The sequence below is a fragment of the Electrophorus electricus genome, chromosome 20, assembly GCF_013358815.1.
Source record: "Electrophorus electricus isolate fEleEle1 chromosome 20, fEleEle1.pri, whole genome shotgun sequence".
Taxonomy (NCBI): domain Eukaryota; kingdom Metazoa; phylum Chordata; class Actinopteri; order Gymnotiformes; family Gymnotidae; genus Electrophorus; species Electrophorus electricus.
Genome location: NC_049554.1, coordinates 9,923,430 through 9,940,653, shown reverse-complemented (window position 1 = coordinate 9,940,653; position 17,224 = coordinate 9,923,430). Strand labels below are relative to the sequence as shown.

At 34.9% G+C, this 17,224-nt stretch overlaps 2 protein-coding genes across 3 annotated transcripts in view; one reads left to right on the top strand and one right to left on the bottom strand.

Moving 5' to 3' along the window:
• Positions 1–17,224, top strand: part of cenpp (centromere protein P) — a 55,978-nt gene that overhangs the window by 21,082 nt on the left and 17,672 nt on the right. The window lies entirely within an intron of this gene.
• On the bottom strand, positions 9,825–16,265 carry aspn (asporin (LRR class 1)). Its single transcript, XM_027015254.2, has 9 exons — positions 16,231–16,265; positions 15,972–16,048; positions 13,728–13,995; positions 13,465–13,577; positions 12,830–13,043; positions 12,296–12,406; positions 11,489–11,582; positions 11,271–11,409; positions 9,825–11,163 (listed from the first exon to the last, which is right to left on the bottom strand). The coding sequence occupies exons 3-9, from the start codon at positions 13,957–13,959 to the stop codon at positions 10,963–10,965; spliced, it is 1,104 nt and encodes a 367-aa protein (XP_026871055.2). The 5' UTR covers positions 13,960–13,995; positions 15,972–16,048; positions 16,231–16,265; the 3' UTR covers positions 9,825–10,962.

The following is a 17,224-nucleotide window of genomic DNA, read 5'->3' as shown; positions in this document are numbered from 1 at the left end:
ATATATTTAGTTACCTTAAAGCTGTTGTTGGTAAGATTGAGGAGAGATTGGACTTAGCCTACTGCTGCTTTAAATAGAAAGAAACAGGACTTTTAAAGTTTGCTTCCAATTTGCTGGAACTGGTCAATGTGAGGATAATGTGAGGATTGCAGCCATGCCAGTGCAAACTGGCATGGTAGTTTATTCTTGCTTTGTCTCAAAATTACTTATCCATCATAATTTTATTTTATATTGCCTACCAACAGAGCTGGTTTTTCAGAGATGTAAACAAGTATGTAAATGATATGTAAATAAGAATATTTGCCTCATGCTTTATCAACCAATGCTATTAATGCTGACCAACTTTGAAACCACCTTTCTGAGGAAATCAATGTAAACATTCTGCCCTGAATGGTGAAATGAAGCTGGTAACCCCATAACTCATTCCATTATTGCATTGTTGTTAAATCCAGAACCAAAGATTTAGAAAAAAAAGCTCTCGTATATAATTGATGATAACTGCATAGGGGGGAAAATTCTAAAATTGAAATGACCAGGTGTGTATATAAGTTGTGTGTATATAAGTTGGTGTCCAATATTATCAGTAACCTGAGTCAGAATCTCTTAAGTAGACATGTGAAAGTTAATGTATTAAAAAGTTAATTGTGTAGGGTGAAAATGTGAAAGCAAGACTGTTGATTAGTCAGTTTATTAATCATTACATAAACCAACAGTTGCTGTTATTTATCATCTGATAGATGTTTTTTTTTTTTTAAGATGATCAATTGATAGATTTTAAAAGCTGTTTCTTTGATTTATTACTAAATCTGGCAAAACTAAATGACGTTTCAAAGTATCATGCTAATAAAAGCTTTAGATCTTTGCAGAGGATTTTCAGTCAGCAAAATAAAGCAACTTGCATTCTTTCTTATGAAGCATGGATGTTGTAATGGTGTAAATGTTCAGTAAATGCTCTCAATCCCTTCAAAGCTGTGTATGTTTGCTCTTATACAACACATTTTAACATATCTTTATAGACATAGTGATTTGAGGTACAGATGTTTAAAGTCTTAGAAACAAAAAAGGTTTTGGAGTTGTTTATGACCCAGGTTGAGATCCAACAGTCTTGTCAAATTGAATACATTCTAAGGGACTGCTGTAAGTTTGTTGCATGAAATGCGAAGAGATGTGATAATTGGTGTTTTCATAAAGTAGCCCTTAGGTTCAAGGTGATGGAGTTGCTCTCCAGTGATGGCTACAGCAAAGATGCAGGGAGGTCAGGTCTGATTTGAGTTCAGATTTGAGTTTGATGTTAAACATGTTAATTATCATGAAGCTCATCATGCCACCTAGGTCCTTTCCTTTAATTCTTGTGTGGCTGCACTGGTCAGGAACTAGAACATTTGATTATTTTTGTGATCAAATTTTATACTAGCTGGTATATCTGAGATTTTGTTGAAGCCCAGGTGACGTATTTGAAGTTTTTGTCAAATAGGTAGGGAATTCTTCTAATTTGTTGTGCTCAGTGTGAAGCTGAGTTAAAGTTAAATGAAGACCTCTTTATCCATGAGAGAAAACTGTCATTTTTGTGGCTGAGATTGATTTCTCAGAAATGTGATATTAATGAAAGCTTTTGCTAGGATGGCCTCAACCTGGCATGTATAACTTGAACATATTCTGGACACATCCATCACTTATATCAGAGAGCACTTTAAGATTACGATGGTCACGATGCATTACAAATGGATAAGACTGGAACGGACACAGTCCTTGATGCATTCATCTGAATTAACTATGTAGGTGTTGTTGTTTGCTTAAGGCCATAGAAGGGAAGACTCCTGATGATGACACTTCTGTCTCATAGTCAGCATAGCTTTCATAAGCAGTATTCTTAATACCATGAGCAAACTATGTAAAAAAAAAAAATATTGACCATGCATATGGAAGATCTGTAATTGTTTGTTTTCCCTTATCTGTTTCAAACGGAGATGCAAAAAGTGAGAGAGAGAGTTTCATTCACTAGTACACTTGTACATGCCAAACATTTGTGACCTCTGTTTCACATCTGTAAACCATTATCACAGCTGTTTTTTATTCAACTGTAGGTCATGTAGAGGTCTATAACCTGGCATAACAAAATCCATATGCTACAGACATCTAAGAAAGGAGGATGCCCACAAGTGTTTTATAGTATGAACACCTGCATACAAAGTGCTTTCCTGGTTTGCTCTTCTGGCCTTATTTGCAGCAATTTGTTTTTTAAACACGAATCAATCAGATTTTTTTCAGGATTATATAATACTTGAGTAATTTTGTCATAAAGACATGTAAAATGATTCCCTGATGCTGTTATTAATTTTCTTGTCGAATTCTTTTTGGATTTTGTTCCCTCTTTAATATTTACACAGAGATACTATTTGAATCCCCTCATTGTCTTTGTGGGATTGGGTCAGCTACACAATCCAGTCCAAGACATACTTATTATTAGCAGTTTTCTTCATGACTTATTTCTATCAAGTTTGCATATTAGAATGATAAACATTTCATAAATTTGACATGATAAACTCCAAAGTGAAATATAACTTTAAGAAGCAATTTCTGAAGGCCAGACATATTAAATCAGTAGATATTATTACACGTCCTGCTTACATTCTCTCTATGTCCACTAGACATTTTGTGAAAAACATGATGCAAAAAAAGAAACAACAATTCAGAGGGTGTCAGAGTGTTCATTTGCATACATTGGGCAAAGTTTTAGAATTCATTTGAGCATTTTTATGCTTGGCTTTTAGAGGCAACTACAAGGACATGCTTAATGACTATAGGACAGACAATGTATCAAGAGGCATAAATATTTGAAAAGTGATATTGTGGCCTGATTATGCTTAAGAGGTGAGTGAGAAGATGCTGCTGTTGGGGAGGCATGTTGCAGCGTTGAAGTATTGGTGACGATTAGCCTGTCAGATTAAAATGACCTATTTTGCATGTAATATAAACAAAAACAAAATGTTAGCATTTTCAAAGATTATGAAGACACATCAGCCACACAATAAGAACTCTTAATAATAAGATCATTCATGGTAGCACAGAGATGATGTGTCTTATTGTATAAGAAATAATGTTAACTAACAAAAGCAATACATGCCAGAGGACCTCTTGACACCTGCCTTCCTCCCAAGTAATAGAACAGCGCAATATGCACAAGGAGCAACCACTTGGCATTATATTTTTGAATTAACAAGGCTCAGAAATTCTTTACAAGCCTGTTTTCTCTTTATTTTGTTTAGTTTATTTAGTTAGAATACAAGTGCTTGAATAACCTATAAATCAAGAAAATCAGCATGCAAAAGTGCAATGTTTATACTTATATAAGCATAATTGGTAAGCCATATTTATTATTTCCACCCCTAAAATATGCATTCCTAATTACATTGTGTGCTTCTGACCTTGTTTGCTCTGTTTAAATTATTTCTAAAGCAATTTCATGCATTCCTTTTTTGCTTTTTACATTTTTATTCAGTTTCGCATAGAAGGTCATAGGAATACCTGTATATGAGTTATTCATCTTAGGATGTACACTGTTGTTAAGTGTCCTTAGATGAAAGCCGTACACAAAAGGAGTAAGGGAACCTCTCAATTGTAATGATGTTGCTAAAGAAACATTTTTTCCCTCTTGAGATTATGCTGAAAGATGGCCTCATTTTTTCTTCATGGCAGCCCTGTATGCATTAGCAAGAGATTGAAGTCTGCTTCTGCTGTGGAAATGATCCTGGTAGCTTTGTGTTCTATGTATTCAGTGACCACAGTCAAGTCTTATGGTCTCATCTGCTTTTTTCCCCCACCTTTCCAAACAAAGCATAAGTGATGTGAGCTATAAGGTTCCTTACTTATATTTCTCTCTATATATATACACTTCATGTAATATTTTTTAGAAACCTTTGTTTTTCCTCTGGTAAATTGACATGGTAGTACCTTTTCCCTACAAATTCTCATCATTGGTCAGTTTTATTTTTTATACTGAATATCGCAATGATTCATTGGAAAAAAAAAAGTCCTTTATGCTAAAATACTAGGCAAAGCAGGGGTTTTTGTTTGTTTGTTTTGACAATAATTCAATCCAAATGGGCCCTGTCGGCAAATTCCACTGAATTCCATATAATAAACATAAGAAATTAAATACTAGTAACACATTAATTACGTAATATGTAATTTAATGAATTACATAACTGTCGGTATTTATGATGCAGAAGGGAAAAGGTTCAGTTGACCTATTGAAGGGTTGAGTATCGGGTTTATTGGTCAGAGATCCGGCAAGTTTCAGTCTTAAGATATTTGGTTGGTGAGAAGAACAAACAAGAATGGTGCTGTAAAAAATTTTTTTATCATAGTATGGCTGACAAACAGGATACTTCGTTATCATTGTTTGCAGTGGTGTGCAGTGCATAAATCAGGTACCCCTTCTGTGACCGACCCCCCCCCCCCCCCCCCAATTTATTTATTTTTTTTAATTACATGCAACATTAAATCGTTATTCAGATTACAAAATACAGCTCAGCAGTCTTAAACTAGTTCAAATACAACTGACAAAGCAAAAGTAGCATGGTAGAATCTTGCAAGATAGTTGTTAGCCAGGCATATATCTCATAGTTAATTTTATACACACTTAGCTAGAAACAAAAAGTTTATAAACAAATATTTAGAGGGGGAGTTGGCCAACCTTGCTGACTTATTGTAAGATTTTCATTGAAGTGTAACTTTGGAAAAGGTTTTTCAGCTAAGTGCACACAATGTCTGCCTCACTGTCACTGTCGCCATTTGAAGTTAGCTGCCTAAGATAGTATGTACATGGACAGTAATGTTTTACTAATAATGCCATAGCCCCTACTTCAGAACACTGAGAAGGGCCAGCCTGCTACAGGCTAGCCCCTGTAGAAAAATGAAACATTTCATTGGTCAGATATCCTGTCATTTTACAACTAGACTTGCATTACAGTGCTTTTCAAAATCTCACCAGAAAGGGTATGTAGGCACATACACAGCACCTAGTCCTTTCAGCCATAGTAATGAGCAGCTTTGATTAGTTCAGATAGATAAAAACGCAGCCTATAGTAACCAAGAATATGTATAGTACCCTATAAGAATAGGTTGATTTTGTTTTTTTTTCACTTTATTTATTAAATATATACATTTTTTTGTTACCCCATCTTTGAAGGGGTAGAACGGCCTCATTGCGCAACACTGTTTGTGGATGGTGTGTTTATTACAGGCCTTAACAGTAGGACCATTTATTCCAGTGTTTTAGTGTTTCATAGCAATCTAGTGACTCCCTCTTGACATTTTTGGTTTGGCTATAGCCCACTCAGCAATGATGTCTTTGCCAAGATTTTTTCTGCTGCTGTCTATGTAGCAGTTACTGTAGTCCTAAAGATACATAAAGGTTTTGGGGGGAAGAAATAAGGTGGAGAAGAATACTTCTGGCACAGATGTTTTAGCTCATTTACTATAGATAAACTGGCAATAAGAAAATATTTATATACTACTAATTCAGAAGCACTTTGCTTGCACGCACAAACACACACACATTTTTATATATATATATATATATATATATATATATATATATATATATATATATATATATATATATATATATATATATATATCAGCTATGCGTAACATGGTGTACTGGTGTATATTCTGTAAATTCTGTACAGCTGCTGCTTTAAACTAGTGTGCTCCTGTCACTTACTCTTCAGCATTCAAAGAATCCTTCCTTTTACTTTTATAATTTGAATCTAGTTATAAGCTTACTTTTACTTTGCTTTTCTAGCAATGTGTTTTGACATTTTATAGTAGTCACCAGGCAGGGACAAATGAACCAATAATCTTGTGTTTTGGAATTTAAAATGTGGCAAAGGAAGAGACATCAACCTAGATGAGTGTTTTTTGAGTGTGAGAATGATGGAATGTATGAACATGAAATGTTCCTTGTACAGATCTTTCTCACCCAAAAACCTTCAGCAGTCATAAAGTATGTCATTATATTAAGTGTAGCATTGTGTGACTGCAGAGATTTCACAAGTGCAGCTGAGCAAGGGTCCAACCAATCCCCATTAACATCAGAATCACTTTTCCAAATGCTGATCACAGTGCATTTGTCTTTGTTATGGGGAAGTGTAGCTGGAATTTATGCTATTCTAAGGGAATTTGGGACTTGTGTTTTTCTTGCTAGTCACATTCTGAGGAGTCACAGGCTGAACAGAATAATATTTGGTAGCCCAAATTGATGCTAAAGCCTCTAAAAACCTATTGCTAGCTGCAATATATTATAACCATTCACCTATACACTGTAACCATATTGTAACTCTTCAAAAGCAACACAATCAAGTAAAATGTATTATTGATATAAATGAATGCATGTAAATAGATGCAAAAACCACAGTGGTTTGAAATGTTCTGCAAGGAGGTTACTAGCTTTTTTATAGTGAATTGTCATGTGCGAGTAGCTGCCATTGTCCCCTTGCAACACTGCAATGTTTTCATGAGGAGTTAAATTGAGGAATTTTCAGGTGACACTGACGCATAAGTTAGCATAGAAGGCTAACATTTCTAGACAAAGGAATGCATGGCCTAGCAAGCAGTATGAAAAACAACTTGATGGCGGAACCATAATTAGGTTGTTTCTCTTTGTGTTGTCTGTAAACAATGGTGTTTAAACCTCAGTTACAGTGACGTTCATAATGGAGAATTTCTGTATTTGGAAAGTAAATCAGTAGCAACGTAAGGTGTAGGCTTCAACATTTTCAGTTCTAACTGATTGTGGAAATATGACTACTTATATGAATTATGTCAGTTCATGTGAGCAATTGGCTAATTCCTATGGTGATTATATCCCATATTAGATATATTAAGTATTCTTTAATGTTGATGTGCTATTGTCTTGGTGTATTAATTATTGTACTGAATTACTAGTTTATTGTCCTGTGATTACCTGTATTGCATTATCTGAGTATGCTGCATGTCATGCAGTTGAACTAAAATAATACCTTTTATACCAGAGAAAGGCTTGATGGCAACAAATATTTCAAAATATTTTGGTAAATGTTATTGAGAAGTGTTCATTGTAGTGACATTGTTTTATTACACCAAGAAATAACCTACAACCTAATAAAGGTGTTTTATCTCTGAGAGGTAATATTCATAAATTGATAAGAATTTTATCAGAAGTGTGGAAAAGCTCTTCCAGTGAACCTTTGTGAGCTATTCAAAGCATAGAAAATTCAAGTATTGTACTTCTGACAATGGAGTCACTACATTAGCATATTCCACAGTTTGTTAAAAGAATGCAGGGGGAGGACAGTAATAGTAAACAGAAAATGGTTAATCAGAACAAGCTGGAGAGTTATGTTTTAAACCAGTTTTGTATGTAGAAAAAAAATAAATTGAAAGCCTTAAAACAAAGACCCAATGTTGAAATATTTGCAAAGTACTCAATGATTCACAGTGACCCCCTCCCTCTCTCTCTCTCTCTCTCTCTCTCTCTCTCTCTCTCTCTCTCTCTCTCTCTCTCTCTCTCTCTATCTATCTATCTATCTATATCTATCTATCTATATATATATAAAACTCTTTTGTAAATCAGTTTTATTTTCTATTTTTATCTTACCATATATAGAAGAAAGAAATGTTTGTCAACATTTATAATTAAAACAATACCCTGCATCTGCATATTTGGTAGATTTGTGGATAGTTAGCCCAATTTTTTATGTCAAAAAGCAAGGTTTACTTTTGAGCAATGAAAAACCCCTACAGAGTAAATGTAGTGAGGTGGTGGTTTTAAATCATTTATTTACCTACAACTCCCTCAGGTGTGTCTGGCTGAAGGAGCTTAAATGTTCAAAACCTGTTGTGAGGGTTTGTTTTTTGTTTTTTGGTGGCGGGGGGTGGGGGTGCAGAGGCTGTCAGTGTGTGAGACGTGGCAGCAGGAGCCCACGCCAACCTGAAGATTTGTTCCATATGTTTCCTGAGCAGAGTTTTCTTTTGCTCTTGGTGTCCATCCCCCTGCCCGCCCCCTAAAAGTCTTTCCGCACTACTTATACTGGCCAGATTGAAGTGAAGAGAAGAAAACTGATGCATTGGAAACCTTTCTTGCAAACAATCAAATTGCGCACTCCTTGGCATAGAAAAAAATACTTTGGCACATAATGATTAACTATCAACAGTGTCTTAGATCTATTTGTGATACTGTAACTAAATTATTTCAACATGAAAGTTATATTAATGCATTTAAAGTGGAATACTACTTTAATGGGAGGGGGAAAAAACTTGTGCTAGCATGACATAGTAAATGCATGTACACTTCAAAACAAGTTCATACGCATAGTTCCCACCTACAAATGAGAACTTACAGAGTGCTAGAGTATCTAGCACATTTATGGACATTTTTTATGTAACATGCGCTAAACGCATTTTGGTAAATGTCATGTTTGGTAAAACACTTTCATTTGAGTCCTGTTGGCAAATGCTAAATAGTTTTCTTTATTGGAAATGTCTGGGATACTCATAGTGTATATACATTTTAAAGGAATATTTCTGTATTTTTCAGTTGACTCTCTCTAACAAATTCAAAACCACAACCTTCATAATGTAGCAATAAATGGATGTGACTAAGGAGACTATAGACTATAACTGTAGTTTTATTCAAATTTAAAACACTGAAGCAACAAAGTTCAAAGTAATACTGGTTACTTAACCTTTCATTACATTTTAGTGGTATACTTGCACAATCAGGCGGAACTGAGTTTACTTTGAGCTGAGTGGCAGTAGATTACAAGTAAATCATTCCCATAAATTGAAATTTTTCTATCTGGAAAAGTAGTCCTATCTATTAAAGGACAAATTGCACTGATTTATATCTTAATTTACAAATACTTCAGATTTCAGGAAAAATTTTGACTACCCCAGTTACTGACCCATTTGCTTCTATTATAAGTATAACAGGTTTTGCATTCTTTTTGAATTACATGTCAAATTTTTGTTGGTAATCAACCATGTGCTATGCAGCGCACAGAAATTAGGAGGAAAATGCTAGAATATTACTTTTAAGTAACAGATCAATAGTTACTTAAATAGTTATTTTTATTTAGACAATAATTAAGTACAATAATTGCAATGATGGTGTTCACCAATAACTCATTAAATCCGAACTAAAAATTCATTAATACCGACCTCAATGTGATGACATTTTGTTTCATTTTTTTTCCTTATCACTTCAGATTTAAATGTTTTCTTGCCGGTGGACACAGGACTTGATTAGACAGTATTTGATATGTTTACTGAAGGTGGGAATGCATCACTGGTTGTTCATCCAAGTCTAATTTTGATTATGAAATGATGGTTTGGTTTTAAATTTTGTAAGAAATCATCTGATTTAAGTAGCTTCTTCAGATAACATTTGACAGTAGAGGGTTGTTCACAGAAATTCATGATTCTAAATGTCTATGCTGCACCTGGGGCCCAAAGCGCTACACATTTTAGATAGCTCCTTTAACACACCTGATTCAACTCATCAGCTCATTAGCAGAATTAGCCATGTCAAACCAGGTACACACCTAAAATGTGCAGTGATCAGGGTCCCTAGAAACAGGGTTGAGAAGCACTACTGTAGAAACATTAAGAATAGCATTACTGTTGTATTGAACTATGCAGGGAGAACTGCCTCATGAGTAATGTCAAAACCTGACCCAAATGCTCCATCTACTGGTAAAATGTTTTTGTCTCTTAAGCTCCAAGAGTAAATTAAACACACACAGTACAATTTAGTATTTTAAACATTTATTTTTCTGGAGAATGGATGAATGAACGTAATCAGTTATGCCCATGCTTTGCAATAACCACTCCAAACAAAGTAATTTACATTTCCGGCTTGTAAAATACTCCTGAGTTATGCAAATTGGGGTGCAACAGTAAATCAGTTCTGAAGTAGGCTTTGATTCTGAAGACTATGATGTGGTTCTCTCAAGCCAGTGTGCAATGCATCAGCCAGTATAATTAAACTACATTATATGCAATAGAAACGTAAAAAAAAAAATAATAATGTTTTCTGGTGTTTTGGTCACTGTGAGTTAACTTTTGAAATACCACCATATATTCAGTATGTGGAAAGTCCTTTTGAAAGTCCACTTTCTCACCACCGTTATTGCAGATGATGAGCGTGGAACAGACGTGTTTAGTCTAGCAGTCGACTGAGGAGTTGCCAGGTCCCCTCCCCCCAACTAAATCGCGTGGTTAATCACACACTTACACCCCCACAACCATTTAGTTTTCATGGTCCCTATATCTGGCACTGAATACCTTTTTGTAGATGGCAGATGCACCTGCCATTTATTTACTGTTAATTTTCAGATTTACAATATGGTTCTTTCAACAAAGGTTTGCTGCTGTTGTGGCTGTAGTTCATTGCAATAGATACTGTTTATCATATACCTAACATGTGTTTAATGTACTTAACAATCACACAGATAAACTGGCCAGGTAAAATTTATTTTACAATGTCTGATTTCACAATTAATAAAATCTAAACCTGAACATCAAAAGATGTTGATGTTCCTCTTGTGATGGAACTATATTAGTTACTAACAACAGTGTTGGCCAAGAGATTCTGTATGAATGTGTAAATAGATCTCCTGAATCAGTGAACATAAACATTAATTGTAAAAGCATATATAGTGGAACCTAATTAAAATTTAAATGAGCATAATCAGATTTTAAAAATGAGAAATCCCTGTTTTATATCTTGGTATAGAATTTTTCATTGTTTACACAATACATTTTTCAAGTAAACTGCTTATTCACCAGCAGGTGGCGCACTGGATGTGCAGTGCAGCTTAACATACTGAGGATATGTGATCCCTGTTTAATTACAATTTAAAAATGCTGAATTTCTGCCCTCTGGTGGAAGAATATTCTGAATATAGTCAGTGAGGCTCACTTTTTTCTAAAATTGCCAAGCTGCACAGCTCTGTGGCCGGAGATGCAGCGGAAGGTGGGTGGTTGAATTTCCCAGTACTTCACTGGATTGGCAAATAGGCTGATGCCTGTATAGAGAGCCTTCTTGGCCTTGGCTCTCGTTGGGCAAAAGTCATTCACTCCCACACTGTTAATACTATTACCATGGAGGTACACCACCTAAGAATGAGCAATAAAAGATATGTTAATGAATAATTGACATGTAATGTGATGCATCTTTGTTTCATCATATGGAACCTTTACTTTAGAAGACTTGCTTTACTTACCTGTAAATACTTAAGTGTATTCAAACCCGGGGGAACCCTTTTCAGTCTGTTGTTATCCAGATGCATTTCTCTGATTTTGGGAATATTTGCCAAGCTCCCATTCTCCACAAACTTGATCTGGTTATAACCTAGTCCCAGCCTATAATGGATTTTAGGAAATTGCATGTTAATATATGTCTTTATGGCCATTTTCTATTACTTCATTCTGGAATATTTACCTCAGTAAATTTTTATATCGAATGAAGTCTTCCACTTCAACTTTGGCAATTGTATTATAATCCAGATGAAGTTCAGTGAGAGAGGAGGGAAGATCTATAAAGAAAAAAGTGTCATCCGAGTGTTGAGTAGTCCAGCATAGGTTTGTTTTCCCTCCACTAATACACCTGATTTAGTTTTTGAAGCGCTTATTTTTCAACAAAATATGTTTCTGAGCATTTAGTTTGAGCAGCCAAAATGTACAGATTACAGCTGTATTTAAAATATTAAAATCATTGCTTTCTGTAATTAATATTGTCAGTACATTGCTAAAAATGATTCATAGTTATTTGTCAGTTATTTGCAGTTGACTGTAGATAAGGATTTTTTTTGCACCAGCAATAAAAATTTCCATGACAGAATGTTGGACATTTATAGGATGTGCTGTTCTGTGGTGACCAAGAAATTTGTGAAACCATATATCATCTCTACTTAATGAGTAGTAATATATGAACATAAAGAAAGCAATGCCCAAAATATGCATGAGGGCAAATACTAAATGTGAGAATGCAGTTATGCCTCAACTATCCACATGTATTGAGTAGCATAATTCGTTAATAAACAAGTTGATCTAGTTTAACTTCATTGATCACAAAATCATTTGCAAATGTTAGATGTACATATTGAACTTTTTTTTGGGGGGGGGGGGTTGGACTTCCTTATAAACCCCACACCTTACAAATGTCCTGGTGTGTCAGAATCATGTCCTCCTCTGGCCAAGGTGGTCATGTTGGGCGCTTGTCATAAGTAGGTCATGTTAGAGACATTACCTTTAGGCACTTGTGTGAGCTTTGCTTCTGCAATTCTCAGGTAAAGGGTTGCCATATCATTGAATGCTCCTAGTTCAATCCCACTGTTGGCAATTGGATTCGCACTCATTTCTGGTGGGAGAAATGTTTGTAGTAACTGTATTTTCAAATAGGGCTCAAATTATTTCATTACTTGAAGGATTTACAGTAAAATATAATTCATTATACTTGAAAAAAAGTTTGCTTCTGTTAAGTTTTTACTAAATGTGTATTAACCTCATCTTGCAATTCACTTAAATTCATATTTTAAATCTTTAATTTTAGAATATTTCCAAGATAAAACTCTCCATGAACCTACCTAGTAATTGGACAGCAATGTAATCACTGTTTTTTGTTTACTTTGTCACGTGAAATTTTGTTCCCATATCGAAATAAATAAATTGTTAAAATTGTAAATATTTAGAATTACTAGTAATGGTAAATATTATTAGATTTGCTAATGGTTATATTACTTGTGGCATACATTTTTTTAACGGTACTGTGTAAAGGTCATACCTAGAACATGCAGAGATTGCATCCCTTTGAATGCTTCTTTTTGGATTTTGGTTATTTTATTGTCATGGAGTCTTAGTTCCAGAATATTCTTTGGCAGGCTTTCAGGTATTTGTGTTAGAAGGTTATATGACAAGTAGAGAAGCTGGAGTTTTTTTGTGTTTTTGAAAGCCTTCGGGTGAATCTTTGAGATTCGGTTGTTGACCAGAAACAGGGCCTGTTGAAAGAAATACAGAACGATTTTGAAGAGGCATTAATGCTGCACACTTTGCACAGACAGGTACTTCATAAATAGTTTTGAGAGTGGTGACATTAGCATAAAGTTAAAATACTGAAAATTAGCAATGTTATTGCTGTTTTCCAATGCTTAGTAAATCTGATCAGATCTTTTAGTATTCCCTCTAGGAATGCAAACATTGGGTGTTAGAAGTCATGCAAATAATAGCAAATGGCCACCAATCATAATAAAGTATTTGAAGAACATGCATGCTTTTAATACGTCCATTTATCAGTGTCATAAACTCTTGTATAATAAATGTCATATTATGCCCTTGTCATTGTTTGAACCTCATGTCTTCCCAAATAATTAGAAAAGCTTGCTTGGGAATACTCTTTTGAGTATGACTTATTCATCTTACATATAGATTATTTAGTCCTTTGAAGTCATTCTCCTTGATTTGAGTAATATCGTTGTTTTGGAGGTCAATCATTAATGTGTCCACTGGAATGTCACTTGGCACTGATGTCAAACCTGTTGCGGGATATACGCACACATACATGCATGCATGCATACATACATACATACATACATACATACATACAAAGGGAATTACCATACCATAAAACCTTATATAAAGGGGTGCTACTATCGTTACTAACAAGGCAAACAAAAAGGTATTACCTAGATCTGAACACTGAACTACCCTTCGGGAACACTGGCAACCAAAGGGACAGTCTGAAATAAAGTTGTCTTTAAAGTTATAAACATAGTCATCATTGTCGTCGTTGTCATCGTCATCATCCCTGTCTTGTTGCATGATGTCATGGATCTTCATCAGTTCCATGATGTTTATTGGCTTGTATGGTTTTGCATGGCACAGCAACAGTACGAGGAACAACAAAAGTACTCTCATTGCAAAGGTTTTAGTGACTTATTAGATGGCCAAGACCTGAAAATGGAAATGGTATACTCATTAATGAAGATTATTCTACTGCCTTCATTATATGACATTGTTTCATTATGTTTTGATAAAATACAGGTTGTGCACGCTGGTAAAGTAACCATTCCTAACCATCTTGGTCAACCATGTATATCCGCATTGGTGAAATGGGAAGGGAGAGCATCACAGATGCAGCTCCTTCAAATATCTGTAAATATAGGTGGTTGATTTGTTTTGGGGGTGTTTTTTCCCCATTTTCAGATTTTAAGATTATTATGACTGCTAGATACTTTTCTGCTCAAAACAATAGGCTGTTATGCACACAAGCTTTTTAGTAGGCTGAATAATTGTGTGGGGGGGGAGGAAGGAAGGGAGGGAGAGAGAGAGAAAGAGAGAGAGAGAGAGAAAGAAAGGGAGAGAATGGTAAGCATTCTTATTTTGTACATATTTCACCAAGTCTGACAGCATCATATAGCTGCAGTGACTATTTGTAATTATATATGTTTTTATGGTTGGTACATTTAACAGGGAAAAAGATGACCAAAAGTAATAGGCAGTTATGCACCTGTAACAGTAAAAGCGCCTATAATGTCATTAGTTCACACCATTAAGTAGTGCTTATCTACTTCCGTAACTTTCACACCCTAATATAATTGAACATTTGATCATCTACATCTGTAAGAATGAAAAGGGCACTTGTTAACAATTCCTATATCATAGGCATCCTGTCCATGCCACTGAAACATACCCATGCCACTGAAATGGGCCATGTCTCTTGACATAGCTGTAGTATGTAAATTGTGACTTCCAAAATAATAATAATATCAGTTACTCATAAAGGCTGGCCATGTACAGGACTACATTTTAATGTAATCCTATGTTAGGTTAGACTGAATCTTAGGTTGAAGTGCGCTCTTCAGTTCTTTGGACTGTGGCTTTTCATGTGAAGCTGGTTTTTAAATCAGGTGATGTGAGTGGAGAAATATTCCTACAGCAGGATGTTAGGGAGCAGGACACCGATGCCCACTCCTCAAAGACGCCCATGTCCGCTTTACTCCTACTTAGTATCATGAAGCAAAATGGTGGACAATGGTTGCTTTTGTTCAGCCCCTTCAGGATCCCTGCTTCCTAACTCGTCTTAGCTAATCATAGCCAATAAAGATGATTGATGTTATGAGAATGATTGATTGATTTTCTGTAGACTATCTACAATCATTCAGTTATTCATAATGAGTTACACACCATCCTGAATTTCAGTTTTGGCAGCAATGATGCCACATATGTTACTGTATCATGCAGTGCTATATCCGCATTGGACTTATGTTCTGCTACTGCTAATCTTGTCAATTTTTAGACTTTAAGGTATGAATAGTTCTGCTACTTCTGTTCTGCTACTAATGACTGCTATTCTTGTCAATTTTCAGATTTTAAGCTCTGAATTGTCAATAGTTATTATAAAAGTAGTGTTTATATATTTTTTAATTGACCTATAGGCAATGGAGGTGAATGTTGGAAATGTGTAAAAGTGAAAAAATCATATGTTTTGTATAAAAACATATATAAAGCACTAAGGTGTACAATGAAAGTTGCTTAAAAACGTTTGTTCTTCTCGTTCTCTGCTGCAGCTCAGCCTTAGATTTCGTACAATGTTTGACCATGTAATGAATTTGTGAACATTTTTAGCATCTTCATAAGAGTGCCTTTACTAACTGACAAGTAAAGCATAAATAGGCATGTTCTCAGTAATTACTTAATTTAGGAGAAGTAGATTACAGAATTATTTATAGTTGTTTATTGAAACAATTTATCCCTCATAAAAAAACGATGCAACACAGTCAGGAAGGTAAAACCTCAAAATGGATTAATTCAGGAAACATACAACAGTTAGTGTTTTCAGCCTTATAAGATATAGCCTATTTTCAGCTCAATATGAAATGATCAAATGAAAATAAATGTATTTATGTATTCTGTAAAAGATACCATACCTGAGAAGTGTGAGTTATCCTTATTTAGCTCCAGAAAACGTCCAGTGATGACATAAATACACTTGTCAGGAGTTGAGCTGCAGATCACAAGATATTGTACAAAATTTCAAAAAGAAAATAAAGATTTGCTCTTCAGAGAGTGAAATCCCTGTCCAGACATGAAATAACAATGACAGTATGAGGAGCTGTGTGTGAATAAAACCTCACACTGATCACAGCATCAGTGAACTCCTAACTACTGCTGAAAACACATAGTTACCGGTCATATGTTTCTCATCACTGCTTGAATCCTGGCCAAAATTGTAAGCTTATATGTTCAATGGTTAGTCCTTATAAAGGTTCTCAGGGTAGGTACTTGCGCTTTTACGCTATGAGGGGGTGGCTTCTTGCCATTTTAAATTTTATGCATTTGCAGCTTGAGGAATATTAAATTTGTGAGGGTATGTTTCTACATGGTGGTTTTTTTTTGTGCTTATTTAAAGGAGCCATTTAAATCCAATGCTTTTTGAACTTTTTGTTCATTGTTTTGAGAGATCGCTTTACTCTTTAGTTTCATCGCATTTTACTTTAAGCTGTGCATATGCTCATTAGTCATTCAAAAAGTACACAAATCTTTGATTTTGTGAAAATATGACTAACAACCTTGTACAGTATTATTTTCTTATGTAAGTATTATACATGATCAGGAAGAGCAAATTAACATTCACTCAGTTAAACATAAGTTTTGAAGTGGCAGTAAGACCTAAAAGTCAGTTTAAATAAATGCCAGAATCAGGAATGACTAGAGTCTTGTGCATTTCTTAATGTTGTACAACAGTTTTCCAAGCCATACATAACAATGTGCTTGCAGCAGCACAAAATTTTGCTTAGGGCTATGTTTATGGCATACTTGGTGCTGCCAAATATGTGTAGGTTTGGCAGTGAACTTGTATATGATGGAAGACCTTTCCTATTAAGGTTTCACTGCATTTTCCTCTTAGCCTCAATAGACACTGTTCTCAAACTGGTATACCAGTTTATAAATTAAAACAAAATTGTTAATAGTACATACTATTACTACTTCCAAAATTATTCTTCTGCAAACATATGAGTTGTGGGGGATACCGGTTATACCATAGTTTCTAAGAGCAGTAGTCCCTTATCCATTGTCATCTTCAAACAAATAACTTTTTCCAGACATTATTTATACATTTTTAAAAAATAGTCCTGATCAATTCCCAACCTTATGTGTAAGTCTTATTTGTCGTATGCTC